The sequence below is a fragment of the Chiloscyllium plagiosum genome, chromosome 42 (genome assembly GCF_004010195.1).
Source record: "Chiloscyllium plagiosum isolate BGI_BamShark_2017 chromosome 42, ASM401019v2, whole genome shotgun sequence".
NCBI lineage: Eukaryota > Metazoa > Chordata > Chondrichthyes > Orectolobiformes > Hemiscylliidae > Chiloscyllium > Chiloscyllium plagiosum.
The window spans coordinates 9,127,194-9,151,486 of NC_057751.1; the positions used below are offsets into that span (position 1 = coordinate 9,127,194).

General features: G+C 39.9%; 1 protein-coding gene across 5 annotated transcripts in view; it reads left to right on the forward strand.

Annotated features, from left to right (window-relative positions):
• The window catches only part of LOC122543076 (transcription factor COE2), a 263,609-nt gene that overhangs the window by 220,830 nt on the left and 18,486 nt on the right, over positions 1-24,293 (forward strand). For 3 of the 5 annotated variants that reach the window (XM_043681302.1, XM_043681303.1, XM_043681301.1), the window contains 5 exons: positions 1,630-1,718; positions 7,502-7,567; positions 11,089-11,266; positions 15,923-16,108; positions 21,558-21,740. In XM_043681302.1, the coding sequence (XP_043537237.1) occupies positions 1,630-1,718; positions 7,502-7,567; positions 11,089-11,266; positions 15,923-16,108; positions 21,558-21,740 (702 nt within the window). The remainder of the gene's footprint in view (positions 1-1,629; positions 1,719-7,501; positions 7,568-11,088; positions 11,267-15,922; positions 16,109-21,557; positions 21,741-24,293) is intronic. The other 2 variants (XM_043681304.1, XM_043681305.1) reach the window with 2 other exon arrangements.

Here is a 24,293-nt window from a genome sequence, read left to right on the forward strand (position 1 = left end):
TTTCTGCTGGACAGCCAAACTTCTATCCATGCTAGCACCTTGCCTCTCACACCCTTATCTTACTCAGTAGCCTTCTGTACGGCACCTTGTCAAAGGCATTCTTAAAATCCAGGTGGATAACGTCCATTGGCTCTTGGTCTAACCTGCTTGTTACTTCCCTTGAAGGGGAAAAGTAGCAGAGCAAAAGACAGGAAGTAAATGAATTACTCCTTTTCGCCTGATGAGATGAAATGCTGATTTCGACATTGTGTGGGGCTTCAATGAGATGAATAGGAAATGTCATTTGACATTAAAAAGAAGTTACAATGTTTGGAATACAGTAAGTATCTATAGATACATTTAAAAATTTAGCATACGCAGTTTTCAGTGTGAGCCTTGACGCACTGGGATTCAGTCCAATACCGCCCAAGTTAATTTCATATACGACCCTTGCAACAAACAAAAAGCAAATTCTTTCAACTTAAGAATCTGGAATATTCTTCGATTTTGATTTTATGTGTGTCTGATTGATCTTTGAAATTGTCTAATCAATTTGTTCAGAATTATTATTGCACACCTCTGGATCATATGGGAGTTGAAACAAAGCTTCCTTGGCTCAGTGGTGCAGACACAAGCAGTGCAACACAAGAGTCCTCTTGGTTGATCTTATCATGTCACCACCAGTTGATGCCTTTATGTTATGAATTAAGGACTACTTAAGGCGTCAGGCTGCCATCTGTCATAATAGGGTATGCCCAACAGATAAAGCTGTGTGAGCAGCCGTTCAGCTGTGGCAGGGAGAAACCCTGATTCAAGGCAATCAGTTCCTGATTAAGAGAGTGAACATTGAGCAAGAGTGGATGTTTGCTGAGATGTCCTTCTCTTGCATAAAACATAGCTTTCCCTTATCTCAATTACCTACAATCCAGAAGCCAAACATCCAAGAAATCACATCTTCGTCCTCCTCGACCCTGGGTGTCCTTCTGGCAGCAGCCACAACCTCCTCCTTGCCACTGTCATGTCCAAATGCTGCCAGCCTCTGATCGGTTGGGAGCTTTTACACAGCAGGACATCTGCCCCAGCATTTTAATTTTAGGTGAAGAACTTGGTGGCCTCAATAATGCCTGATTGACATAGACATTTGTGGACTTCCCCTCAAAGAGTCAGTGTGGGTCTGCATCAGCTCTCCGGCCAGCTGACAAAATCCCCACATCCTCAAAATGAAATCACCAGTATTTCTGAGTTTGGAAGGTATAAACGTGTGGGGTTTTCTGCGCCATTTCCGGTGAATCCTTGCACAACCACACAACCTGCAAAGTTCGCATAGTGTGTGAAATCAGACACTAAACATACACACTGTTGTCTTCAACTCTCAAATTTCCAATCTGGATACTAGCTTCCATCAATATGTCTTCTTTCTGATCTTATCCCACCATCCTGATTAGTGAAATTAAAATAGCTCCCAGCCAACATCAAAGAAGACTCCTAAATTAACGAGCCTTACTTCTGACTCCTTTCAATGGTGATGTCCTGCACTTCAGTCTTCTCAATTAAAAACTAAAATCACAAGTTTGATGCTATGATACACAGTGCACAATAAAATTCAACCTTGTAGCAATTAATATGATTAATTTCTCTTTGTTTCTACAGCACTGAATGAGCCCACAATAGATTACGGTTTCCAGAGACTGCAGAAGGTCATTCCTCGGCACCCCGGTGATCCAGAAAGACTAGCAAAGGTTTGTAGAGGTTGTGTTGACAATACACGGCAGATTACATTCATGCCTACAAACAATGTGCATAATCCACTTGTGCTGCATTCAATTCTGAACTGATAATTGTAGACATACACAGATATAATAAATTTCACAAGCTGAAGGTATAACATGGCACCTCTCTATTCCTTTCTCTTGAAAGCCACAAGATCTAATGTCTTCAGGTATTCCTGATAGAAGAACTCAGATGTTGTGAGCACTGAACTGTGGAAACTTCTTTAACAATGAAGGGGGATCTCAAGCCCTGTTTTTCATATGTCCACAGTCACATACAATTTTCTCAGCAAATTTACTTGCTGCAATCCACAGCTGGCATTCCCAGATATGCTGAGGGCAACTGGAAATAACCCCAAATGCTGTCTGTTTGAGATCAGCTAACTGGTGGTACCCCACAAGTGTAACAGTGATGTGCTCACATGAAGAATACATCACCATATTGGGTATCAACCACTAATAACTAAGGAGTGGGAAGGCTGAATGGTAATACTATGGTGAACCTCATGCTTGAGTAGAAAGCTGACACTGGCATAGCACCATCCCAGATCAATCGTGCAATGAGCAAATCATTAAGATGAAATCATTGCAAAAAAGCCAAAGTTGTCCTACCTGTTTTGTCACATCCAGCTGTGCCAATACTATGTCAAAAGTGTGGTACTGGAAAAGCACAGCAGGTCAGACAGCATCTGAGGAGCAGGAGAATCGATGTTTCGGGCATAAGCCCTTTCCAGCACCACACTCTTGACTCTGATCTCCAGCATCTGCAGTCCTCACGTTCGCCCTGTGCCAATACTGTGTGTGTCTTGAAGGGCATCACTGCTACTAGGTGGTACAAATAGGGAAGATTTGACACTGGGTGCTATTCTTGAAATGATATGTGCAGTTCGCCATACTTCCTGAGGAAGTGAAAGTAAATCTCTGTTAGTGGTGCAGACAAAACGGGCCAAGTGGCCTTTTCCTGTTACATAGTTCAGAAATAAGGTTTCAAAGCTTTATTTCTATGTTGACAATTTTGGTACTTATTTTAGATATTTTTAAGACTCAGACATTCCTTTTAGTTCATCTATGCCTTTCCATTTTCTTTTCATGAAAAATACAAGCATTTTAAATATTGTAAATCTTAAACATTAGTTTCATACTGAAATACAGTCCAGGAGAACAAGCATTGAACTAAAGAGCCTAGGTTCCAGAAAAGCTTAAACCAGACAAGAATGCCAACAGGGAATCCCATGAAGTTTACTCCAATTCAATGTTAAGAATAAACCACTCACTTAGGAATGTTCTCAACTGGAGAAATGGTTTTTCAAAATCAATTTGACTTTAATTGGATGATTTAAAAACTAGCATTTATCTGTTTCAGCACTTTGGACAGTTCTGAATCAATTATCTTCACATTTGTTGTGAGAACAACAGAAGAATGGAATGATTAGATTCTGCTTCCACTGCAAATGTTGACAAATGTTCTACATTTATTTTTCCTTGAAAATAAATTTGAATTCTTCTAATGTGTCATCATTTAGTGCATTGCTGTATGAAATCTATCACATGATCTGGAACCATTTGTTGCTTCTATCACTCCAAAACCCGGGTGTGTCCAAAGTGGCTTTCAACTAAATGTTTAACGTATGCACGATTGAATTGTGGTGAATCACTGCATCCATTTAGCGATGTTTACTGCTAAAGTGCTACTGACATAAAAAATTTGCAAAAATATCTAATACCAAATAGAGGATACCAAAAATATATTACATTGTGTTTGACAGTTCATAGATAATGCAAATGTTGGCTAGAATAAACTTATTTTTCAACTATTTACTTCAAAAACTAATTTTATCTTCTCAAATTTCACGGAAGGAATTAGAATTACAAGGAATAGTCAGAAATTATCGAGCAAGACACTCAGTTGCCAAAAGAGGCAGCCAATCACCACCTTCACAAGACATACAAAATGGGCAATAAATGCTGGTCTTGCCATGGTAATATCAGCATTTTTTTTTGAGTAAAGCAGCAAAGAGAAGGATTTGAAAATTCAGCAGTTGGCATTTATAGCGGTGGCATTTATTTGATAGTCATTGCTCAGCTTCAAGGATCCCTAAGCATGAGCTCTGCTTCAAATCCATCTTTGGCAGTTCTGAGCCAGTGCAGAAATCAGGAATTATCTACAAGTTATCAACGCTCATTCTGGGATAAATACAGAGAATGGTGGAGAAATTCACCAGGTCTTGCAATAGCTGTGTACCGAGAAACACAGTTAATATTTTGAATTCAGTATGACATTTCTTCAGACAGTTCATTGAATCCTAAATAAGTGTCATACTGGACTTGAAACATTAACTCAGTTTTTCTCTCTCTCTCCACACCTGCTGCATTTCTCCAGCGTTCAAGGTATTTCCAGCATTTACAGTATTTTCCTTCTGGGTCGACTTGTGATAAAGACCATAAGACATAGGTGTGGAAGTAAGGCCATTCAGCCCATTGAGTCCACTCCGCCATTTAATCATGGCTGATGGGCATTTCAACTCCACTTACCCGCATTCTCCCTGGAGCCCTTAATTCCTTGCGAGATCAAGAATTTATCAGTCTCTGCCTTGAAGACATTTTACCTCCCAGCCTCCACTGCGCTCCGTGGCTATGAATTCCACAGGCTCACCACTCTCTGGCGTAAGAAATGTCTCCTCATTTCGTTCTAAATTGACCCTCTACTTCTAAGGCTGTGCCCATGGGTCCTAGTCTCCCCACCTAACGAACAAAACTTCCCTGTGTCCACCCTTTCTGAGCCATGCATTATCTTGTACGTTTCTAGTAGATCTCCCCTCAACCTTCTAAACTCTAATGAACACAATCCCAGGATCCTCAGCCATTCATCATATGTTAGGCCTATCATTCCAGAGATCATCCGTGTGAATCTCCGATGGACACAACCCAGTGCCAGAATGAAGTGTGGGGCCCAAAATTGGACACAGTATTCTAAATGGGGCCTAACTAGAGCTTTATAAAGTCTCAGAAGTACATCGCTGCTTTTATATTCCAACCCTCTTGAGAAAGTTAGAAGCAGGCATTTGGCAGCACAGAACTTGACTAATTCTTTAAAAAAAAACCACATTTTGTCGAAGATGTTTGCCTTGCATTCATCAGGACAATTCGCAAGAACACCAGCTTGGGGAAAGCCACATTTATACTGCATGAGGAGGCTGTTGATTGGTTGGCAAGTGGACTCTAACTGGTTGTGGTGTAGCCACATAGAATGAACCCATTCATGCTGATTGACAGTAAAGTGCCAAGCTTTGTTTACATTTCAAGTCAGGCAGGTTGACTTTGATTACCTTCATAAATGAGCCAGTGAATGGCAGTCACCTTCATGCAGCCATCATTTAACATGGAGAGACCTGCACCATCAAACTAAATTTTTTTTCCTTCACAATGGCCTACCCCAATCTATTGGGTCACCTTTCCTCCTTTATTGTTGCTTCTTGGACATCAAATAGTTAATGAATGAAAAGGGTTACTGAACTTTGAACTTTTTCTTGTGGCATTAAAATTGCAGTGAGCAGCATTTCCATTGAACCTGTCAATAGCCAACCTATTCCTGACTTTCAGCTCGCTATGCAGGAGCACAAAAAAACAGTGAATGAGATTGATTTGTGTTAATGAATCAGGTTCGCTTATTTGGGTCCAACCACATGCAGTACCCACAGTGATGTATCAGAACCTTGTTTTCTGACCCATTACTCTGATGATGAGATCGCAAAACTTGGGTTGTATTCAATGGGAAACCTAAGATAGATCATCTTTTTGTTTAGTAATTTTAAGGGAAGTGAGCAAAGCTGGCAACACCATGATAAGTCATAAAAAATGAGCAAGTTTGAGGAAGTAAATATGGATATATAATTGGATTAATAAAAGGAGACAGAGTGGTGGTAGAGGTTAATTTTTGGACTGGAGGCCTGGCACTAACGATGATCCATAGGGATCGGTTCTGGGTCCATTTTTGTTTGTCATTGATACAAATGATTTGAATCAGAATATAGAACACATGGTTCGTAAGTTTGCGGATAACACCAAAATTGGTGGCATATTAGAGAGTGAAGAAGATTTTCTACAATTACAAAGGGATCTTGATCAAATGGGTCAATGAGCTGAAACATGGCAGATAGAGTTCAATCTGGATAAATGTGAGGTATTGCATTTTGGTCCAATAAACAAGGGTTGGGCTTATACAAGTAATGGTCGGGCCTTGGGTGCTGTTGTAGAACAGAGGGACCTCGGGGTTCAGGTACGGAATTCTTTGAGGTTTACATCAAATAAGGACAGGATGGTTAAAAAGGCATTTGTCATGCTTGCCTTCATTGCTCAATACTTTCAATATAGGAGTTGGGAAGTCATGTTGAGGTCGTAAAGGACATTGGTGAAGAACATCCTCTGGAATATTGTGTCCAGTTTTTGTCTCCTCGTTATAGGAAGGATATTATTAAGCTGGAGAGGGTTTTACCAGTATATTGCTGGGTATGGAAGGTTTGAGTTATAAAGAAAGGATGGATAGGCTGGGACTTGTTTCACTGGAACGTAGGAGATTGAGGGGCGACCTGATACAAGTTTATAAAATAATACAAGATATAGTTAGAGTTAATGTTGGTTGTCTTTTCCCTAGGATGGGGGATTTCAAGACTGGGGGCACGTTTTTAAGGTGAGAAGAGAGAGATTTAAAAAAGACATGGGGTCAATTTTTTCACACAGAGAGTGGTTCATGTGTGGAATGAACTTCCTGAAAAAATTGGGCTTGTGAGTACAATTACAACGTTTAAAAGACACTTGGATAGGTACATGAATAGGAAAGGTTTGGAAGGATATGGACGAGGAGCAGGCATGTGGGACTAGTTTCGTTTGGAATTATATTTGGCATAGAATATTTGGATCAAAGGGTCTGCTTCCGTGTTGTATGACCCGATGAGAACTCATTCCCAACGCTTTTTAGATCAGTGACATTGGGCTATATATCCCTGTGATAATACGAGCCATAAAGGGAAAATGTCTGAACTTTTTCACGAATGGAATGTTGAGAATAGGGAATGCACTGCCCAAAGTGACTGCTGAAGTTGTCAACCACAACTTTCAACACAAAAATTCAGTAAGCACTCCATATATCAGATTAAAGGATGAAGAACAATAAATGGGATAAAGTGAGTAGCTTTAGCACCAGCAGCAGCAACACAGGTATGCAAGCAAACTAGCCTTCTGTGTAGCAACATTTACGATTCTGTTTCACAAAGCCCTACTGGTTAGGCAAGCTCAATTGGCAGCCTTTTTGGTGCATTTCTTGTGTGCTATTTTTGTGCCATCAGGAAGGTAGCCCACAGCTTATAGATTGCTATTCTTTGACTTCCTGCATCTGTCTTTCAAAGGTAAGACAGTTAACAAGCAATAGTATGTGTCAGCTTTTCCCTGAAATTTGCACTTTGTGCAGGTGAGAATAAGGCTTGAACACAAGCAACTTATTTTCTAGCCTGCAGTGAATGAATTGGAAAATCTTCCTCTCTTCCTGTGCTGAATGCAGGCCAGGATCAAGAGAGCAACAGCAACTGGAGTGAAGGCCAGATGCTCTATCTGACATTTCAGAGATGTATTGGCACGGTGTAACAGGAGTCAATTTACCACGTGTCTTGTAGTTCTGAGACACTTTGTGGCTTAACTTAAGACCTGTGATCCTTTCATGAGTTTGTATAACAGAGTAATTGACTGTTTATTTCCCACAGGAGATGTTACTGAAAAGAGCAGCGGATCTTGTTGAGGCATTATACGGAGGACCACCAAATAATCAGGTACAGCAGAATGCTAGTGACAACTCCCTTCACACTAAAGAGCAGTCAATCAAATGTGGTCGGTCCTACTCACTTTTATGTATATGTACATAATATTTTATCCAATGAAAATTAATTTTTAAAAAATATATAGCTTAATAGGCTACTTTTGAGTCATAAGATGAAATATTATATACGATAAGATGAAAATTTGTCAACAAACCATTTGCTTTTCAAGAATCTGCATATCCCAGTTACTATTACACCCAATCATGACAAGATCCTATCTGAGTAGCATTTTTTTGTTCTGTTGGTTTTATTGGCCTTCTGTCAGTAACATTGTTGCAGCAGCCAATCTGACATCAAGACTCCAAGAAGGCATCTGGTACAACAACATTAACAACTTGATTTATTTTTTTCCTTTTACTGATCTTGATTTATCTTTCCTTTTTAGAAACAGCACTTCACAAATTTTTTTTTCTAAACTGGATGACGCTACTGGAAATTGCTCTGAGTAAACACAAAAATTATAACTTTTGGCAAAAAATTCCTCAACTTGTTGACATTGTGAAGGGGATATTTCCCTGTCAAAAATCATATTGATTTGCAGAAGAGGTTTCATTTCTTTATTATGGTTAATATTTATTTATTCATGGGATATAGCATTGCTGGCTAAACCAACATATATTACCCATGTTTAGTTGCCCAGAGGGCATTTAAGAGTCAACCACATTGTTGTGGGTCTGCAGCCAAATGTAAGCAAGAACAGTTAAAGGTTGCAGATTTCCTTCCTTGAAGGACATCAGAGATGAGATGTGAATTTAAGACATTCATTTGTGGTTACATGGTTGCCTTTTTCAGATTTCAGAAGATTTTTAACTAAATTCAAATTTCACCATCTACCATGGAGAGGTTTAAACACATGACACCCAAACATTTGACTGGGTTTCTGGATTCCAAGTCCAGAAAGAACCATTGACTAAACCATTGCCACACTTAATTGTCTCTTAAGTTGCTTATCTGAGGGCAAATATGGAAATGAAAGGTGATTTCTCCAGTACTTCTGAAGAACACCATCCAATCTGTCACATTGAGGCACTTTAATTAACTGTAAAGGATAACTCCATAAATTATACAAAAGAGGGGCACAGCCACCACCTCCGCTGTCTTCTCATCTCCACCAGAATTAAGCCAAAATCAGGAAAAGCCTATTCTGAACATTTCTGTATCTCTGCCAATTCAAGGCCACAAAACGGCCTCATTCCATGGCACTGGGATTAATCCAAGTGCAAGCTGGGGTGTGGCATGTGGCATGCTCAACAACTCAACTTGTGTCACCAACTTGTCAGCTGGGGTGGGGTGGGGGTCTCTCAATTAAAGGCAATCAGTGCCTGATCCAGGTACTGGGCATATGGCAAGGGCCTATTCCTGTCCTTGCTTCTGAATCCCTCATATCATTCACCTCACTTCATATTCCCTATAATGCCCCACCCATAAAACCCTCCTCATCACAAATCACAGACCTTACTGCTTGGTCCTGTGTCATCTTGGGGTGGGAGGAGGAGAAGATACAGAGTACCATTGGACTCTTCCATGATGCTCCCGATGGAGAGAGCCACCCGGCCTCTGATTGGTTGGCCGTATTCATTGTGCAGACCTCTGTCCCTGGGATCTTAATTCCAGACAAAAACATGCCATTAGTCTTGCTAATACCTGACAGACATTAGGTAGGCCTTCCATGGAGGAAGCTTTGCAAGTCTCTCGCTGCTCAACTAGCTGGCTGACGAGCCTTTGCTGCCTCGACAAGATTTCATCCTGTGTCTTTAATAAATCTCGAGATTTAACAAGTCAATTTGTAATCCTATAAATTATCGGCTTTGAATCGCTTATACTGTGCATTTCCTCAATAATCCGTCAGCAATTCTACAGAGAAACTTGAAACTGACAAAAGGAATTTCACTACAAACCACAAACAGTGCAAACGTGTTTGAAAATGGATGACTGATTCATTGCCAAACTGTTTTGTTGGAGGAGTGAAGGACCGGTACAGGAATAATTAAACCTACTGAGCTATAGTTCAGTTCAAAATGTTCTCTGCTGAAAGTGGAATGCAGATTTGTTGTTCATTTATTGTGGTTACATCTGTTGTCAGCAGCAAACTTATTTGTCTGTCTCACTGGCCTTTCCTTCCTGCATGTTGCCAGCAGAGCTGCCAAAGATGGTCATAGGGGTGATTTCAGTGCTGTTCCTAGCTAAATATCTCATCCTTGGAGCTACTCTTCATACTGCAATCTAATTCAATTGCAATTTCCTAAAGTTCTTATATTTCAACAGTTGGGAAAATGAAATGGTGAAAACAAGTTAAAATTTCAAAGCTCCAGGAAAGAAAAACATTGGAAGAAGTAAAAGTAAAATTTAAAAGTTGGAAGGATGAAAGAAAGTAGATAGATGCAGGCAATTTTTGTTAACCTTTTCAATTTAAGACTGTGTTTGGATTGTTTACTTCAGTAGCTTTTGTCTATATTCTCGTAATAGATTAATTTCTGATGTTAGAACTGACACAGGATTTTAATATTCATTTGCATCTCGTGTTTTAATATCATGCTACATTTCAATTGTGTGTGCACTGAAAACTTAAAATGGGTCAGCTAGGGAAGATTGGAGTTTCCTGGTCGGAAAGTGATAGAAATGTTATCAATTTCTGTATTACATTTATAAATGCCATATGTTCTGAAAGTACAAATTGGATGGGAAAGAAACACTGTTCTTGTCTCCATTGTTGGATCTAAATGGGGATCTTCAAGGAAGTTCAAGAAGATCATCTAAATCTGATGACTAATGCATGACAATGTTGGGATTGTTGCCTACAAGATCTGAGTTATACATCTTCACAGCCTGACTGGTTAGACTTGCGAACAAATTTCAATATGTGACTCTCATTTTACATCAGCAACACAAAAACTGGAAGAGAAACAAAATCCTGACTTGTCTAAAGTGATCAATTGTGCCTAATTGGTCCTGAGCCATTCTGACCAAGGAGGCCCCAGGTTCAATCACAAAATGTACGAAGTTCATTGGCATGGCTGCAGGGTTGGGTTTCAGGGTTAGAATGAGGACTACAATTAGTTTTAATGCCTTTGGAGAAGTGAAGAGAAAGGAAGCCTGGATTTAAAGTTCAGGAGCCAGTGTTCTGTTGAAAGCATACATGGCTCAAACACAATTATGTGCATTTCTGAAGAAGGAGGCAAAGAGGGACGTGATCAGAAGGTAAGGCTCAAAAATGTCATAAATTGGCAATACCATTAGTTAATAGCTGAGGTGAGGAGCTAAGGTTCACAATGTCAGCACAATGGCAAGAAGTGAGGTAATGTAATGCTTTGGACTTTAAGAGCCTCATGACTGTTGGACAAAAGGATACCGAGGATGTAACAAAAAAAGTCTGTAATTTTTATGTCGGGAAGCAAAGAATTAAAGTCTGATACAAAGTCACGATTCAGGCTTAAAAGCCTTTTCCATTTCTTAAGATTTCTTATGTTCCATAGGAAATAATTCTCAAGCGAGCAGCCGATATTGCAGAAGCTCTGTACAGTGTGCCTCGGACCCCGAGCCAGCTTCCGACACTTTCTAATACTCCCAGCCACAGCAGCATGATGCGAATGAACTCCTATGGTAGTCAACTGGGAGTCAGCATCTCAGAGTCCACACAGGGCAACAGCCAAGGTAAGCTGCAAACATTCAGGTACAGGGCAGACATTCACAACTTATTTTCATTCTACTCTGCTCAGGAGCAAAAACTGAGTATTGTCTCTAACTGATATGAGCTTTGGCTTTATCAAAGTGATGGTGTGGCAGATGCTGTATTTTGTACTTTAAGCCAATTCTGCAACCTGTACATTGAGATACTGATCTGGATTATCTCAGGTTGTTGATTGTGCATGTAAGACCACAAGAAATAGGAGTGGAAGTAAGGCCATTCGGCCCATCGCATCCACTTTGCCATTCAATCATGGTTGATGGGCATTTCAATGCCACTTACCCACACTATCCCTGAGGCTGTCTGCACCTTCTCATGAAGTGAGGTTCTTCAACTCCATGTATCCTGTAACCTTAATTTAGTTACAACTGTGCTGACTGGGTAATGAAATACACTTCTCCAGTATAGTGTCTCTTTACATGTTCATTCTCAACTGCTGTCTTATCTCTGTCTGAGATCAGAGTCATGTGATAAGTTACATCATCATAATTTACATGAACCACAATGTGCAGAAGTGCTTAACACTGATAGTCTCTCTTGGAGTCATCGTCAACATGTTTCATGGTAATCTTTCAGAATAATTGAATAATTTGTTCCCACTGGATCCTTTCTTCTTTGTGTTACCTTTGTTGTGCTTGATAAAGTGGGCATTTCAGGTCTGCGGAGGTGGGAATATGCTAACATCATTTTCTCCCTGCATGCCCTTAAAATCTCAAATTAAGAATCCTCAAGAATCTAGAGCCAGGGAACACTTGGGCTGAAGCCATCCTGCAGTGGGATAATGTCTCAAACAAGAGAGTGAGATGGTTGCATTTAATCTCACAAAACAATCTCAAGCACGATATACTTCATGAGAAGGTGCAGACAGCCTCAGCGATAGTGTGGGTAAGTGGCATTGAAATGCCCATCAACCATGATTGAAATAGATTGGAAAGCTTTTCATCTTTCCAATCTATTTCAGTGTGAAAAGCTTCATGGGTCACTCAGAATGCATCCTTTAGGTTCCAAGGAATTTGCAAAGTTCCAGATATTCACATTGTTGGCATTCTCATGTGGGATTCACGCATGAATGAAACAAAACAACAAGTTAAAAAGTAGCGGAAAATAAAGTTATCTTGTTTTGGTTATTTTGAAAGCACCATAACATTATATGCTGGCGGACTGGTTCTTATTGCTGCAGAGTCTAAATCTAGCAAGTCTCAAGGCATGGGCTATTTAGGACTGAGTGAAGGAGTGTAAGGTTGTGATTCTTTGTAATTCTACCTCCCAGCAATGCTCAAATACTGATCATTTTCAAGACTGAGTTTGACATGTTATTTTAAGATTATCAAAGGGTTTTGGGATCTGGACAGGAAATCGGAGCAGAGGAGAAGTTCAACCTTCATCTGCATGAATAAAGGTAACATCACAAAACTAGTGATCAGGAGATTTAGAACAGAATCCTTGATGAAGTGGACCATAGAGGTTCAAATCCCATTATTTCAGTTGATGGAATTTAAATTAATTTAATAAATATGGAATCAAAACTCGACCCAGTCACGATGACCATGAAACTTTCATCTATTGCATTAAAAATAACGATTAGGTTCACACATGTCTTTTCAAGAAGGAAAGATGCCATCTTTTCCCAGTGTGGTCTTCCTATGACTTCAGATCCGCAGCAATGTAGTTGACTCATAATTGCTTCTGAAATGGCCTAACAAGTCTCTTAGTTTAAGGTGTAGTTTGAGATGGGCAATAAATAATGGGTTGGCCAATGAGATCCATCTTCATGAAAGAAATGTTCTGATAGTGTTTGATCACGGCTTAAGGGTGTAATATGTTCACTGATCCTCTTTTGTTTTACCATATAAAAACATAATCTTTGCTCATGTGTTTTTACTGTGGAATCTTTCAATGACTTTATGTAACAAATATTCTTTGGTCAGGGTCAGTCTGAGGAACAATAAAGAAACTGTAAAAGCTATCATTACTGTCACTACTGAAGACTTCATTGGAAAGTTCCCCACCTACAGTTTTGTCAAATCATCATGTAATATTATTTCATTGCATATGTTGGGACTGGGTGCAAGATGTTGTTCAGTCATTGAACAATGGCAGTGTTGTATAAGAAATGAGTTTAACACACACATGCCAATAGATTCTTCTCCAGTTGCCTGTTAACTGTGCAAGCACTTAGGCAAAACCCACTCCTTCACTCACTCCTTTGTAACTTAGTTTTTGTTCTTGTTAACATGGCAGACAAGCTGGAAAAAGAATCTGCAAACCTGTCACTTGATCTATTTGCTGACTCAAAGACTAGTTGCATTGCATTCCATTGGTACCAAGCAATGGCAGATCAAATAGAGATGAGAGAGTTACTGCTGGTGCTGATAGCTTCACATCAGTTCAGTCTTGTTATTTAGCCAAGTCCCTGTGGTTAAATATGTGCTGGTTACATTCCAGGTTTGACAGGCCCTTCAAGCAGATGTAAATGCAAAATGCCTGGCTGTTCCTAAACATTCTAACCTGGAGTGACTGGAAATGGCATAAATGGCCCCCATCAAGTTTTTCTCTCTCCTACACAATGCAATTTACTTCATAAATCATTCAGTATTATTTCAACCTTCAGCATGTCAAAGGAAATTTATTCTAACATTAAAATCTCACCAACTTAACGCATAGTTTATGTTCCAATCTAACTGACTTCCTTATATTGGCCTGCTCAGTCCCTGGCATGATCAAGAACATGATTTTGGAATTAGGACTGCAAAGCAACTTCATGACAAAGCACTTCAAATAATTAGTATGCTCATGTGGAAAATAGTGGCCCTGTGTCCATATTACCAAGTTAAAACTGGAGTGCAGATATACATAATCATGATCCAAACTTCAAAGAGTCACTCTGGATCCAATGTGGGGCTGGAAATACTTCGGTAAATCAAAAATTGCTACATCATATGGAGTGAATGGAACCCTCTTGGAAGTCCAGGGAAATTATGGTTTTGCTCAAGTTTCCCAGTGGCTATGGTGAATAGCTGAGCCTCAGAAAGAAAGCTCACATGTTGGTTTATATCACAGAGGCACAAGCACAGGCACAGGGAAGCTCGAGGAAGCATCAACATCTCTAGAGTACACAAGGGAAGATCCTAAAATTCTTTCAATGATATCTGCTGAATTTTGGATAGGGAAAATAATCATAATCAGCTGAAGATCACTTGAAAAATTTAAATATGAGGAAAAGAAAAATACTTATTGGAATCTAGCTTGTCTACAATTGAAGCTAGGGAAAGAGAAGAGGAAACCAAATTTTTCACAGGAATAAGAATTGGCCATTTAGCCCCTCCAATCTGTTCCATCATTCCCTGGGATGATGACTGATCTGTGACTGAATTCCAGACACCCCATATCCCTTCATATCTTCAGAACAGATTTAAAACTAACTAGTATTAGATGACAGATGCTGACGAGGATTTTCTGACATTCCATGTGTGTACAGGTGCTTCCTGAATTCACTGCTGATAGGTCTGTGCCTCCAAGTGCAATATTCTCCCAACAAAAATAGTTTTGCACTTCCTTTGTTTGTTTGTGATACCGTCACTCTGTGATCGTCACTGTGAAAGGGATGCATGCTCAAGTAAAAGAATGGAAAGCAGGGTGAAAACTTCACTAATTTGGAATAAAAGAGGATTCACTTTTCTCCTAATGATTCCATTAATCACTTGTGGTTAGATCCTATTCATTCTCAATTCACTTGGCATTTCATAATGGCATGTCTGTAGTCACAGTTCTTTAAATTTTCCTCAGTTTGTCTCAACACAGAACCAATTATCAAATCTGTACTATGCAATTTTCAGATTATTCCAATCTCCCTGTTGTCTTTCCTCCTATCCCGAAGGCACTGTCTCATAATCAGTTCCACAAAACAAGCACTACCTTCTTCCTATACTTTAGGGTAAAAGCAGTGAGCACAGCAGATTATTTATTTTTGGATGACATTACAACCAATCCTGACATACACCCAACAGAGTTCATACAGCAGTGATCAGGAGCCATGTCCTAGTAGGAATGACCCATTCATCACCCTCAGGTACAGAGAAGTTTAGCGCAGTGTCCCAATAAAACAGAATGGGGAATTCAGATAACCGATACTTTTTTTCAAAGTATGGTCAGAAGTACTTAGTTAAGAACACGAAACAATTCAGTCACTAAAGCCAATCTCCTCTGAAGTACAGCATCAATTGACAAGCATGCAGCAGAAGAACTACACAGTAAAAACAATGACTGCAGATGCTGGAAACCAGATTCTGGATCAGTGGTGCTGGAAGAGCACAGCAATTCAGGCAGCATTCGACGAGCAGCAAAATCGACGTTTCAGGCAAAAGCCCGAAACGTCGATTTTGCTGCTCGTCGGATGCTGCCTGAATTGCTGTGCTCTTCCAGCACCACTGATCCAGAAGAACTACGCAGTCTGTTAACACTCTGAATAGATATAATGCTCTTATGCATGAGGGGATCTATACAATCATGGACATGTATCTTGTTTGCAAGACCAGACGGTTAATTTTGGCAGTGATTTAAAAACTACTTCGGGGATCAGTGCGTAGCCCCTTACCTCACTTTTTCCCTGTTTCTATGGACAGGATATATCCACAACAGCAGCAGCATCTCTCCACGTGGGTATGCACCCACCCACTCACCACAACAATCAAACTACAACACAGTGGGCGGCAACATCAATGGATATAGCAATGTGCCAATGTCAAACCTTGGAGTACCCAGTTCTCCTGGATTCCTAAACAGCTCTCCTGTCAGCTCACCCTATGGCAGTAAGTGTCATTTTTCTTGTTCACTGTAACCACTGTATTGGACTTGCTCTGGAAAACATGAATATCTATGCTCTCAGTATTTTTCCATTTCACTTTTGTCTGTTTATCTTGCTGGGACACCACTTTTTGAAGTTGGGTTCAACTGCTTTGCCAATAAATGTGATATATAATGGACCTTTGGTGTCCTGTATTCTCTTTGAATGGGGTTGCTAACCATCTACTCATTATAAAAGATTGCCCAGGTTTGAAGTGGTTTGAGTTAGTTTTCAAAACTAAAGAAGTGCTGAGGCTGCTACAATCAGAATCAGTGACAGTAAGTACAGGGTAGGAAAGAACTGCAATTATTCTGTTTCCTAATCATTGTCCAGTAATCTTTGGTTATAGATGACACCAGGGAAGCAATAAATCAAGCCAATATATGAAGATTCTAAAAGATTTATTAGGTGTTCAGTGTGATATAAACCCCCAAGTAACTTCCTAGTGCACAGTACTGGAGAACTGCAGTCTTTCATTACGCAGCAACCAAATCTGAACCAGTATCTTAGGAAGGAAGAAAGTGAAGTGCTCCTTAAAAAGGTAATGGAATCAGAACTACAGAGAGGCTTTTACCAATTTCACCAATAATTTTTAGGATTTTACTCAAGGAGAAATGTCATGACTTAGTTTGTGTAAAGCGGATAACACTGAGTCCCTTTCACTTCTTATTTTGAAGGGGTTGCTCATTTGTTTTTGCCTGTTTAACATCATCGTATGAAGTTAGATCCAGCTAAGAAGACAAACAAAGTAAATGATTAGCTATTCCTCAACAGCCATGGCGTAAGTTTATATTTGTTCGGCAGAGTTTTCAGCACTACTTTCAATTGAGAAACTTTGATGAAGGGCCACCCGACAATCCAGGATAGCACTGGTATTGGGAAAATAGAAGACCAGATCAGAAGTCAAGAAATAGTGACATTAAGCTTGAGGCTTAAAATTCTGGCAGATAAAAGAAAGATAAAGTAGAGGAAAGAAGGGGGAGGTACTGTGTTTCACAGTCACCTGGTCTTTGGAAAGTTCAAGAAGTCAATATGATGTTATTTCAAAGAAATGGTAGGATGTAACATGGATGAAATCTTCATAGAATAGCACCAGTTTTACTTTGCAAACTGTAAATTTTTTTTTTAGTATGCACACAAAGTGGACATTTGGTCGGGTCTCTGAACTATCAACTCTCCACCAAATGCTTTGGTCACATATGGCTCCATCGGACACTGACTGGGGGAATTGTACTGCCACAATTGTTGCAGTATTCAGCAAGTTCGCAATCTTCCTAAATTTTCACCTTTCTGTTGAAGACCTGGACAGGCAGGAATGCAGCTCCACAGGAGCAAGCTGCACTCCTTTTTTTGCAAGCTTAGACTGTGAACTTGGTAAGGTATTCATAATGATAGGCACTTACACTGAGCTCAATGATCTCCGCAAACAACGTCTAAAATTTGATTTAAGTTGTTTCATGCATTTATAATTTCTGTTTAAGTGAGTCAGTGATGTTTCCTCGAATTATGGTGAATTTTTAATTCTTCAGGTTAAAATTTTTACAAGGAGAGCGACAGAAAAATAGATGATAAAAAACTTTTGACAACAGTTTAACATTTGATTTTTGGTGGATGTAAGGTTTTTGTTTTTGGCTTTTTTAGGTGAGGCATTTAAGATTAATATTCCAGGAATAGTGTCTGATGCAAATGCTCCTGACTCTTGAAAATAATTGTTACTGCAACACTATAGTGCCTGAAATAACTCCAGAGAGGCCAGTATCCCATCATCAAGTCACCCTTTAGTTATACTGAAGAGTCCTTGACACTGATCCAGCTTCCCTGGAGCAGCACCTTGACTGAACAGAACCGCTGAAACTCCTGTTTATATCTGTCATCCCGGGCTCCTGGATTGGTTCAGATTAACAACTCCAGTCAGGAAACTCAGATTGCTGGCCCGGATCCTGAAGAAAATGTTAACCATTTGGCCAAGGCGAGGCTTTGTTTTAGGGTTTTGCTGTGGGCTGACCCAGAGACCCTTTGTTCAAGATGTGTCCTGAGTGATGCAATGTAATTGCTGAACTGGCGAGGGTATCCACTTGCATCGGAATACCCTGCAATTCATATGCTCCACTTGCCTCCTTTTTCAATCATAAAGCAGTTGTAGTGCCTGTTTGAAGTCTGGCTGGGCTTCAGCTAGTAAGTGTTTTTGCATGATTGCATCATTAACTCCACATACCAAACTGTGTCTCAAAAGGTTAAACCAAAGTCACATGCCTCTGCCAGTCACCTTAACAGAATCAAAAATCCTGATATAGATTACATTGGTTCTCAAATTGCCGAATAAAACTGATAATGTCTTAGAATTAGTGGAGGCTTGGGTTTGTAATATCCCTTAACTAAATCCATCAATTCTTGGAAGGTTTTTATATCTGGTGCCTCAGGAAAAGGTCGGCTCCTAATAACTGAGAAAGCTGTGGGTGCACAAGCTGTCAGGAGAATTATTCATTGCTTTTCATCTGCCTCAATATCATTTGCCCAGAAAAAATAACACATTCTTTCTATATACTAGGCCCAGTCTTCAACAGTAGGATGGAACAAGTCAAGCTTCCCAAATAATGGCAATGCTTACACTCAACTTAAAGATAGTTTTGAGCAAATTTCTTTAGAACCATGCTCTTCTCTTATCACCAAGTTTGAAAATATTGACAAATATGAAGCTTTGTTTTTGAAATTTTACAATATCACTTGCATTTATCATTGTAAAATAATTGATGCGCTTCAGCTAGTAAGTGTTTTTGCATGATTGCATCATTAACTCCACATACCAAACTGTGTCTCAAAAGGTTAAACCAAAGTCACATGCCTCTGCCAGTCACCTTAACAGAATCAAAAATCCTGATATAGATTACATTGGTTCTCAAATTGCCGAATAAAACTGATAATGTCTTAGAATTAGAGGAGGCTTGGGTTTGTAATATCCCTTAACTAAATCCATCAATTCTTGAAAGGTTTTTATATCTGGTGCCTCAGGAAAAGGTCGGCTCCTAATAACTGAGAAAGCTGTGGGTGCACAAGCTGTCAGGAGAATTATTCATTGCTTTTCATCTGCCTCAATATCATTTGCCCAGAAAAAATAACACATTCTTTCTATATACTAGGCCCAGTCTTCAACAGTAGGATGGAACAAGTCAAGCTTCCCAAATAATGGCAATGCTTACACTCAACTTAAAGATAGTTTTGAGCAAATTTCTTTAGAACCATGCTCTTCTCTTATCACCACTGAATAACTCCACAAAAGCTGGTATCCCATCACCAAATCATCCTTTATTTACATGTGGAGAGTCCTTGACACCAATTAAGCGTCCTCAGAGTCAGCTCGTCACAATCACCACGGTGCCTTGTATCAAAGTCACTGAGTATTTGTAAGAAATAAGCTAAAATGATCAACATCATCAGAATGAAATTTCTCTCAGTCTGTCTGCTGAATAAGATCTCACAGTTGAATTTACTTTGCCCCAAATGACATGGGCCATTTGGGAAGAAATTTGGGAAAACTGGGTGATACGTCCACCTTCTTGAATAACTCCCATTTGTAATCAAGAATTGAAAGCTGAGATGAGAATTTTGCGATTGAATGGTAAGATGCCTATTAGCATGGGTTACCATTCATTAATAAGCCTCGTATTCCTTCATCTCACCTCATTAATATGCAGTCTCCCATTCTATCACCTACCAGATAGAAAGTAGGCACTGAGAATTCCTGGCAGAAAAGTGTGGGAAATTCCCTGATGACTCCACTTTACCACTTGTTCCTTGGATCTCCAACTTGGATACCCAGCATCAGAAATATCAGAGAAGCTTGCATTTATATTAATCCTTCAATGCAGTAAAACCTCGCAAGATGTCACACCAGAACACAGTGAGATTAAAACATTGACATTAAGTCAAGCAAGTTGGTATGAGGACAGGTGACTATCAACTTGGTCAAAGAAGGAGATTGTTAGGAGCATCTCAAAGAGGAGACCTGCCCTGGCATACATAGCTGTCACTAGTGAGGCAAAGGAAATCAGGAATGTTCAGAGACCGTACGATGAACGTTGAGGATCGAAGGTGGTCACAGAAATAGGGAGAGGCAAGGTGGGACTTGAACACAAGGATGACAACTTTAACATCGAAGTATTGCCAGCTCAGAATTCAACATAACTCCGTAAGTTCAGGAGTTGATTTATAAATGGGATTTGTTATGGGCAGCAGAATTTGAAATCAGCTGAAGTTCATTGAAGTTGGAATATTGGAGACCAGGGATGAATGCATTATGTTTGTTGACTTTGGAGGATAAAAAAATGTCCAGATGAGGTTTTTGGAAGAAGGTGGGCTGAGTGAGGTGCGTAGACTGGCATTATGGAAGTTGAAGCAGGTGTCCATTGTAATATAGAGGATATGGGAATCAGTGGATGCAGGAAAAAAGATAATTATCTGGAGCAGAGAAAGAGGAGTTGGATGTTTCCAAGTTTGAAAATATTGACAAATATGAAGCTTTGTTTTTGAAATTTTACAATATCACTTGCATTTATCATTGTAAAATAATTGATGCACGTATGCTTGCTCTGGTCCAAGTGATCTACATTTGTCCCCTCAGTGGGTTCCTGTTGACCAGGAAGGTCACTCAGTTATCCCAACCCAAATTTGTAGTGGATTAGCCATGTGGGTCAGGCTGTAGAAGCTAATAACCTTATCAGTTCTGAAAGTAAGACATCAGTGAGCAGAGTAATTAAAAACTACCATATAACTGCTGTAATGGTATGAAATACAAGAAGATTTTAAAACTGTATACAACAGCTAGAATGTCAAACAGTTTCCAAGAAATAAATTCACAAAGAGGTAAAAAGTCATCATAACTCCTGTCTAGTGGATCATTTTAGAGAATGTATGAACGGAATACAAGATCAGAGTCAGCTGTGTTGTCCTCGATGTTCCATAGCTTGTCAACATTTACAATGCAAGCTTATACATAAGGATTGGGGCACAATCATCCAGACAGCTCAAGTGAACAAGAGTCAGAGCATTCAAGGAAGATGGGGAATAAAAGGGAGGTCAGAAGCCAAAATACTGCTGCTGCTGGAAAACTAGACTAACAACAGAAATAGCTGACAATACTTGGTGGGTCAGACGGCATCTGTGGAGGGAAGTCTCGGTTTATGCTTCAGATTGATAAAAACAAAGAAACTCTGAACATTCTGAGCATATACTGTGCAGTGGTTGCTGCGTTTTCAAATGGATGAAATGTTTGCCAAATGCTGTCATGCTGACATGATGCTCCTTTAAATTATAAACTCGCTCACTACACAAATCAAATACTCCAGTTCCACAGGAGATGGGTCCTTTATGTCTAAGACAGAGCTGTTCTTTTCTTCCCCTTTTTTTATTTCTTACAGTTATGCCTTCCAGTCCGACTGTGGCCTCTGCTGTCCCTCTGTCCTCCAGCACATCTGCCATACTTCCCTTCTCATCTTCTGTCTTCCCCGCAGTGAAACAGAAGAGCGCCTTTGCACCGGTGATCCGACCCCAAGACTCCCCCTCCCCGGCCTGCTCTAATGGGAATGGAAATGGATTCCGAGGTGAGGAGACGGCTTTTTGCCTGGATTAAGTTTCTACATTTAATGATGGCATGCATCACATGGAGATCAGGGAGGGAGGCGTGTCAAATTGGTCTTCGGTGATAGGTAGAAAAATGGGAGCCACAAATAGTCAGTCACTTTAATATCCCAGCCACTTTTCTTTTCCATTCCACTTCTGAAATAAAACTCAAGTATAAAATGAGCTGCCAAGTAACAACGATTATCATCAAAAATCCATTTCACTACCTCCCCACCAATGCCTTGGTCACTCAATCATAAGAAGATTTGCTTTTGAATGGACAGCAATTTGAGAAAACATGATGATTCGAGGATCAAGAAAGATTCAGAGAGAATAAATGTTCTGAAAGAAGTACTTTACATTCAAAATGGCTCCTCTTCCATATATGGCAAAACATCAATTCAAAATTATACACTGAGATGGAAGTGCTACCCACACTCATGAGGATGTCAGTTGTTCAAGATGTCACCTGAGGCAAAATATCCAGTCCAGTTTCTTTGAATTTATTATAGCTGAGTTGGAACTTCCCAACCCCAAAATCTCTCTGATGGCACAGGAACAAAAGGATAGTCAGACTACAATGTTGGCATAAGCTGAGGAGGGGCTTTAACAATTGGGAGAAAGAAAAGGGAAGAAATCATCAACTGACCTCTCTACTACTGATCTCGGTTCAATAATTTCAGATGGGAAGTGGGTGCCTTTTAATGGACAGGAGTGGTCTCAATTCTCCTGTCATTAAATAAATTCTAAAAGCTCAGAGCTTGAGTTTACAGAGTACAACTGGCTGCTTGGGAAAAATAAGTGGTCCAGTGGTGCTCGTTATCTTCCACTAGGCTTGAGTCTGTATGCACATTTTCTTCTGAATTAGAAAGTAATGGTTTGAACTGTACAGTGGGACTTGAGTACAGATCCCTGTTGTCAAATCAGCATCAGGCAAGAGACAAGTGCACTTTGAGTGTAAAAACATTGAAGTTATGATAAATAGTGGGCGCTCAGATTAACTGTGGTTTCGGGCCAACACATTAGAAAAGACATGCAAACCACGATACATGTACATCACAGATTCTGCAGAATGATATCTGAGCTAATAAACTATTGTTATGGGGAGGTACATGTGGTCATAGGATAATTTTTAGTAAAATTGTAAGAGTTCCTTTAATTGAGAAAGAAATTGTTTGATTAGATAGTCAGTGATTACACTATCAATTTTAAATTGTGCCAATGTGAGGAGAAGCTAAAAGGAATTTCTTTGCACCACTAGAATCGCATCGCATAGACAGTGCTGAAATGTGTAAATTTGCTATTACATGACAGACTACTTAAGCCTCCACATGTTCTTTCTCACCTCACTCCATCAGCTGAGAAGAATAAGAGGTGAACTTATTAAAACATTCACTAAGGGGTCTTGACAGCATATAGCACCTATTACAAGGGATGTAATAGCAGATCATTCAAAAGTGCATAACAAGACCAATCAGAGTACAGAATGGCAATCTGAAACCAGTGGAGTGCCAGAAGGATCAGTGCAGGGACCAGAGTGATGCATAATGTAAGGGAATGATTTGTCTCAGATACATGTCATTAACTCAGGTTCTAGGAGCTTCAGCTGGCTGGCCTCATTACAATCATTACATGAGGGTGTGAAAACTGTAGAACAGATCACTTTTTCACTTTCAGACTCAGGAAGGCAGTCTTTTGCTTTTTAACAGACAGAGGATTTAAATAACTTGCCATCTTAACAGCATGACGTATTTTGTCTGCTTTACGAGAGCATTTCAGTCTCCACCATGAAGTCATGAAAAACATATTGCAGACTGAGGCTGTTCCTGGAGCAGTTAGATCCACTTGCAAGCGTGCAGTTATATATCCAGGTAATTCAAAATTTGTGCCTGTGTATTTCATACACTTTCCTCATCACCCATCTTCCACCAAACATGTGATTTACCAGGAATTGGGGTGAAACATCTGGATCCAGAGCCTGCACATCACTTCTAAAGGACACCATTGCGCCATCTGCAAAAATCTGGATCAGCATGTTTCATTCTTGCTTTTGAATTTGGACAAATAGTCTAGAGTGGAATTTCAGTGCTCTGCCAAGGGAACATGAGATAACTCATCAGAGGCTGGTCTCTCGTCAGCAAGTCACCCTTTATTTACACATGCCAAGTCCTTGACACTGGCCCAGCTGCCTCAGAGGCAGCTCTCAGAGTGAGGAGACTCTCTGATACTCCTGTTTCTGTCTGTCAGCCAGAGGTCCCTGATTGGATGAGATTCACTGCCCCATTCAGGGAACTCAGATTCTATGAGATCCATCTTGCTGACATCAATACAGAGTCTGCAATAGACAATAGACAATAGGTGCAGGAGTAGGCCATTCTGCCCTTCGAGCCTGCACCACCATTCAATATGATCATGGCTGATCATCCTCAATCAGTATCCTGTTCCTGCCTTATCTCCATAACCCTTGATTCCACTATCCTTGAGAGCTCTATCCAACTCTTTCTTAAATGAATCCAGAGACTGAGCCTCCACTG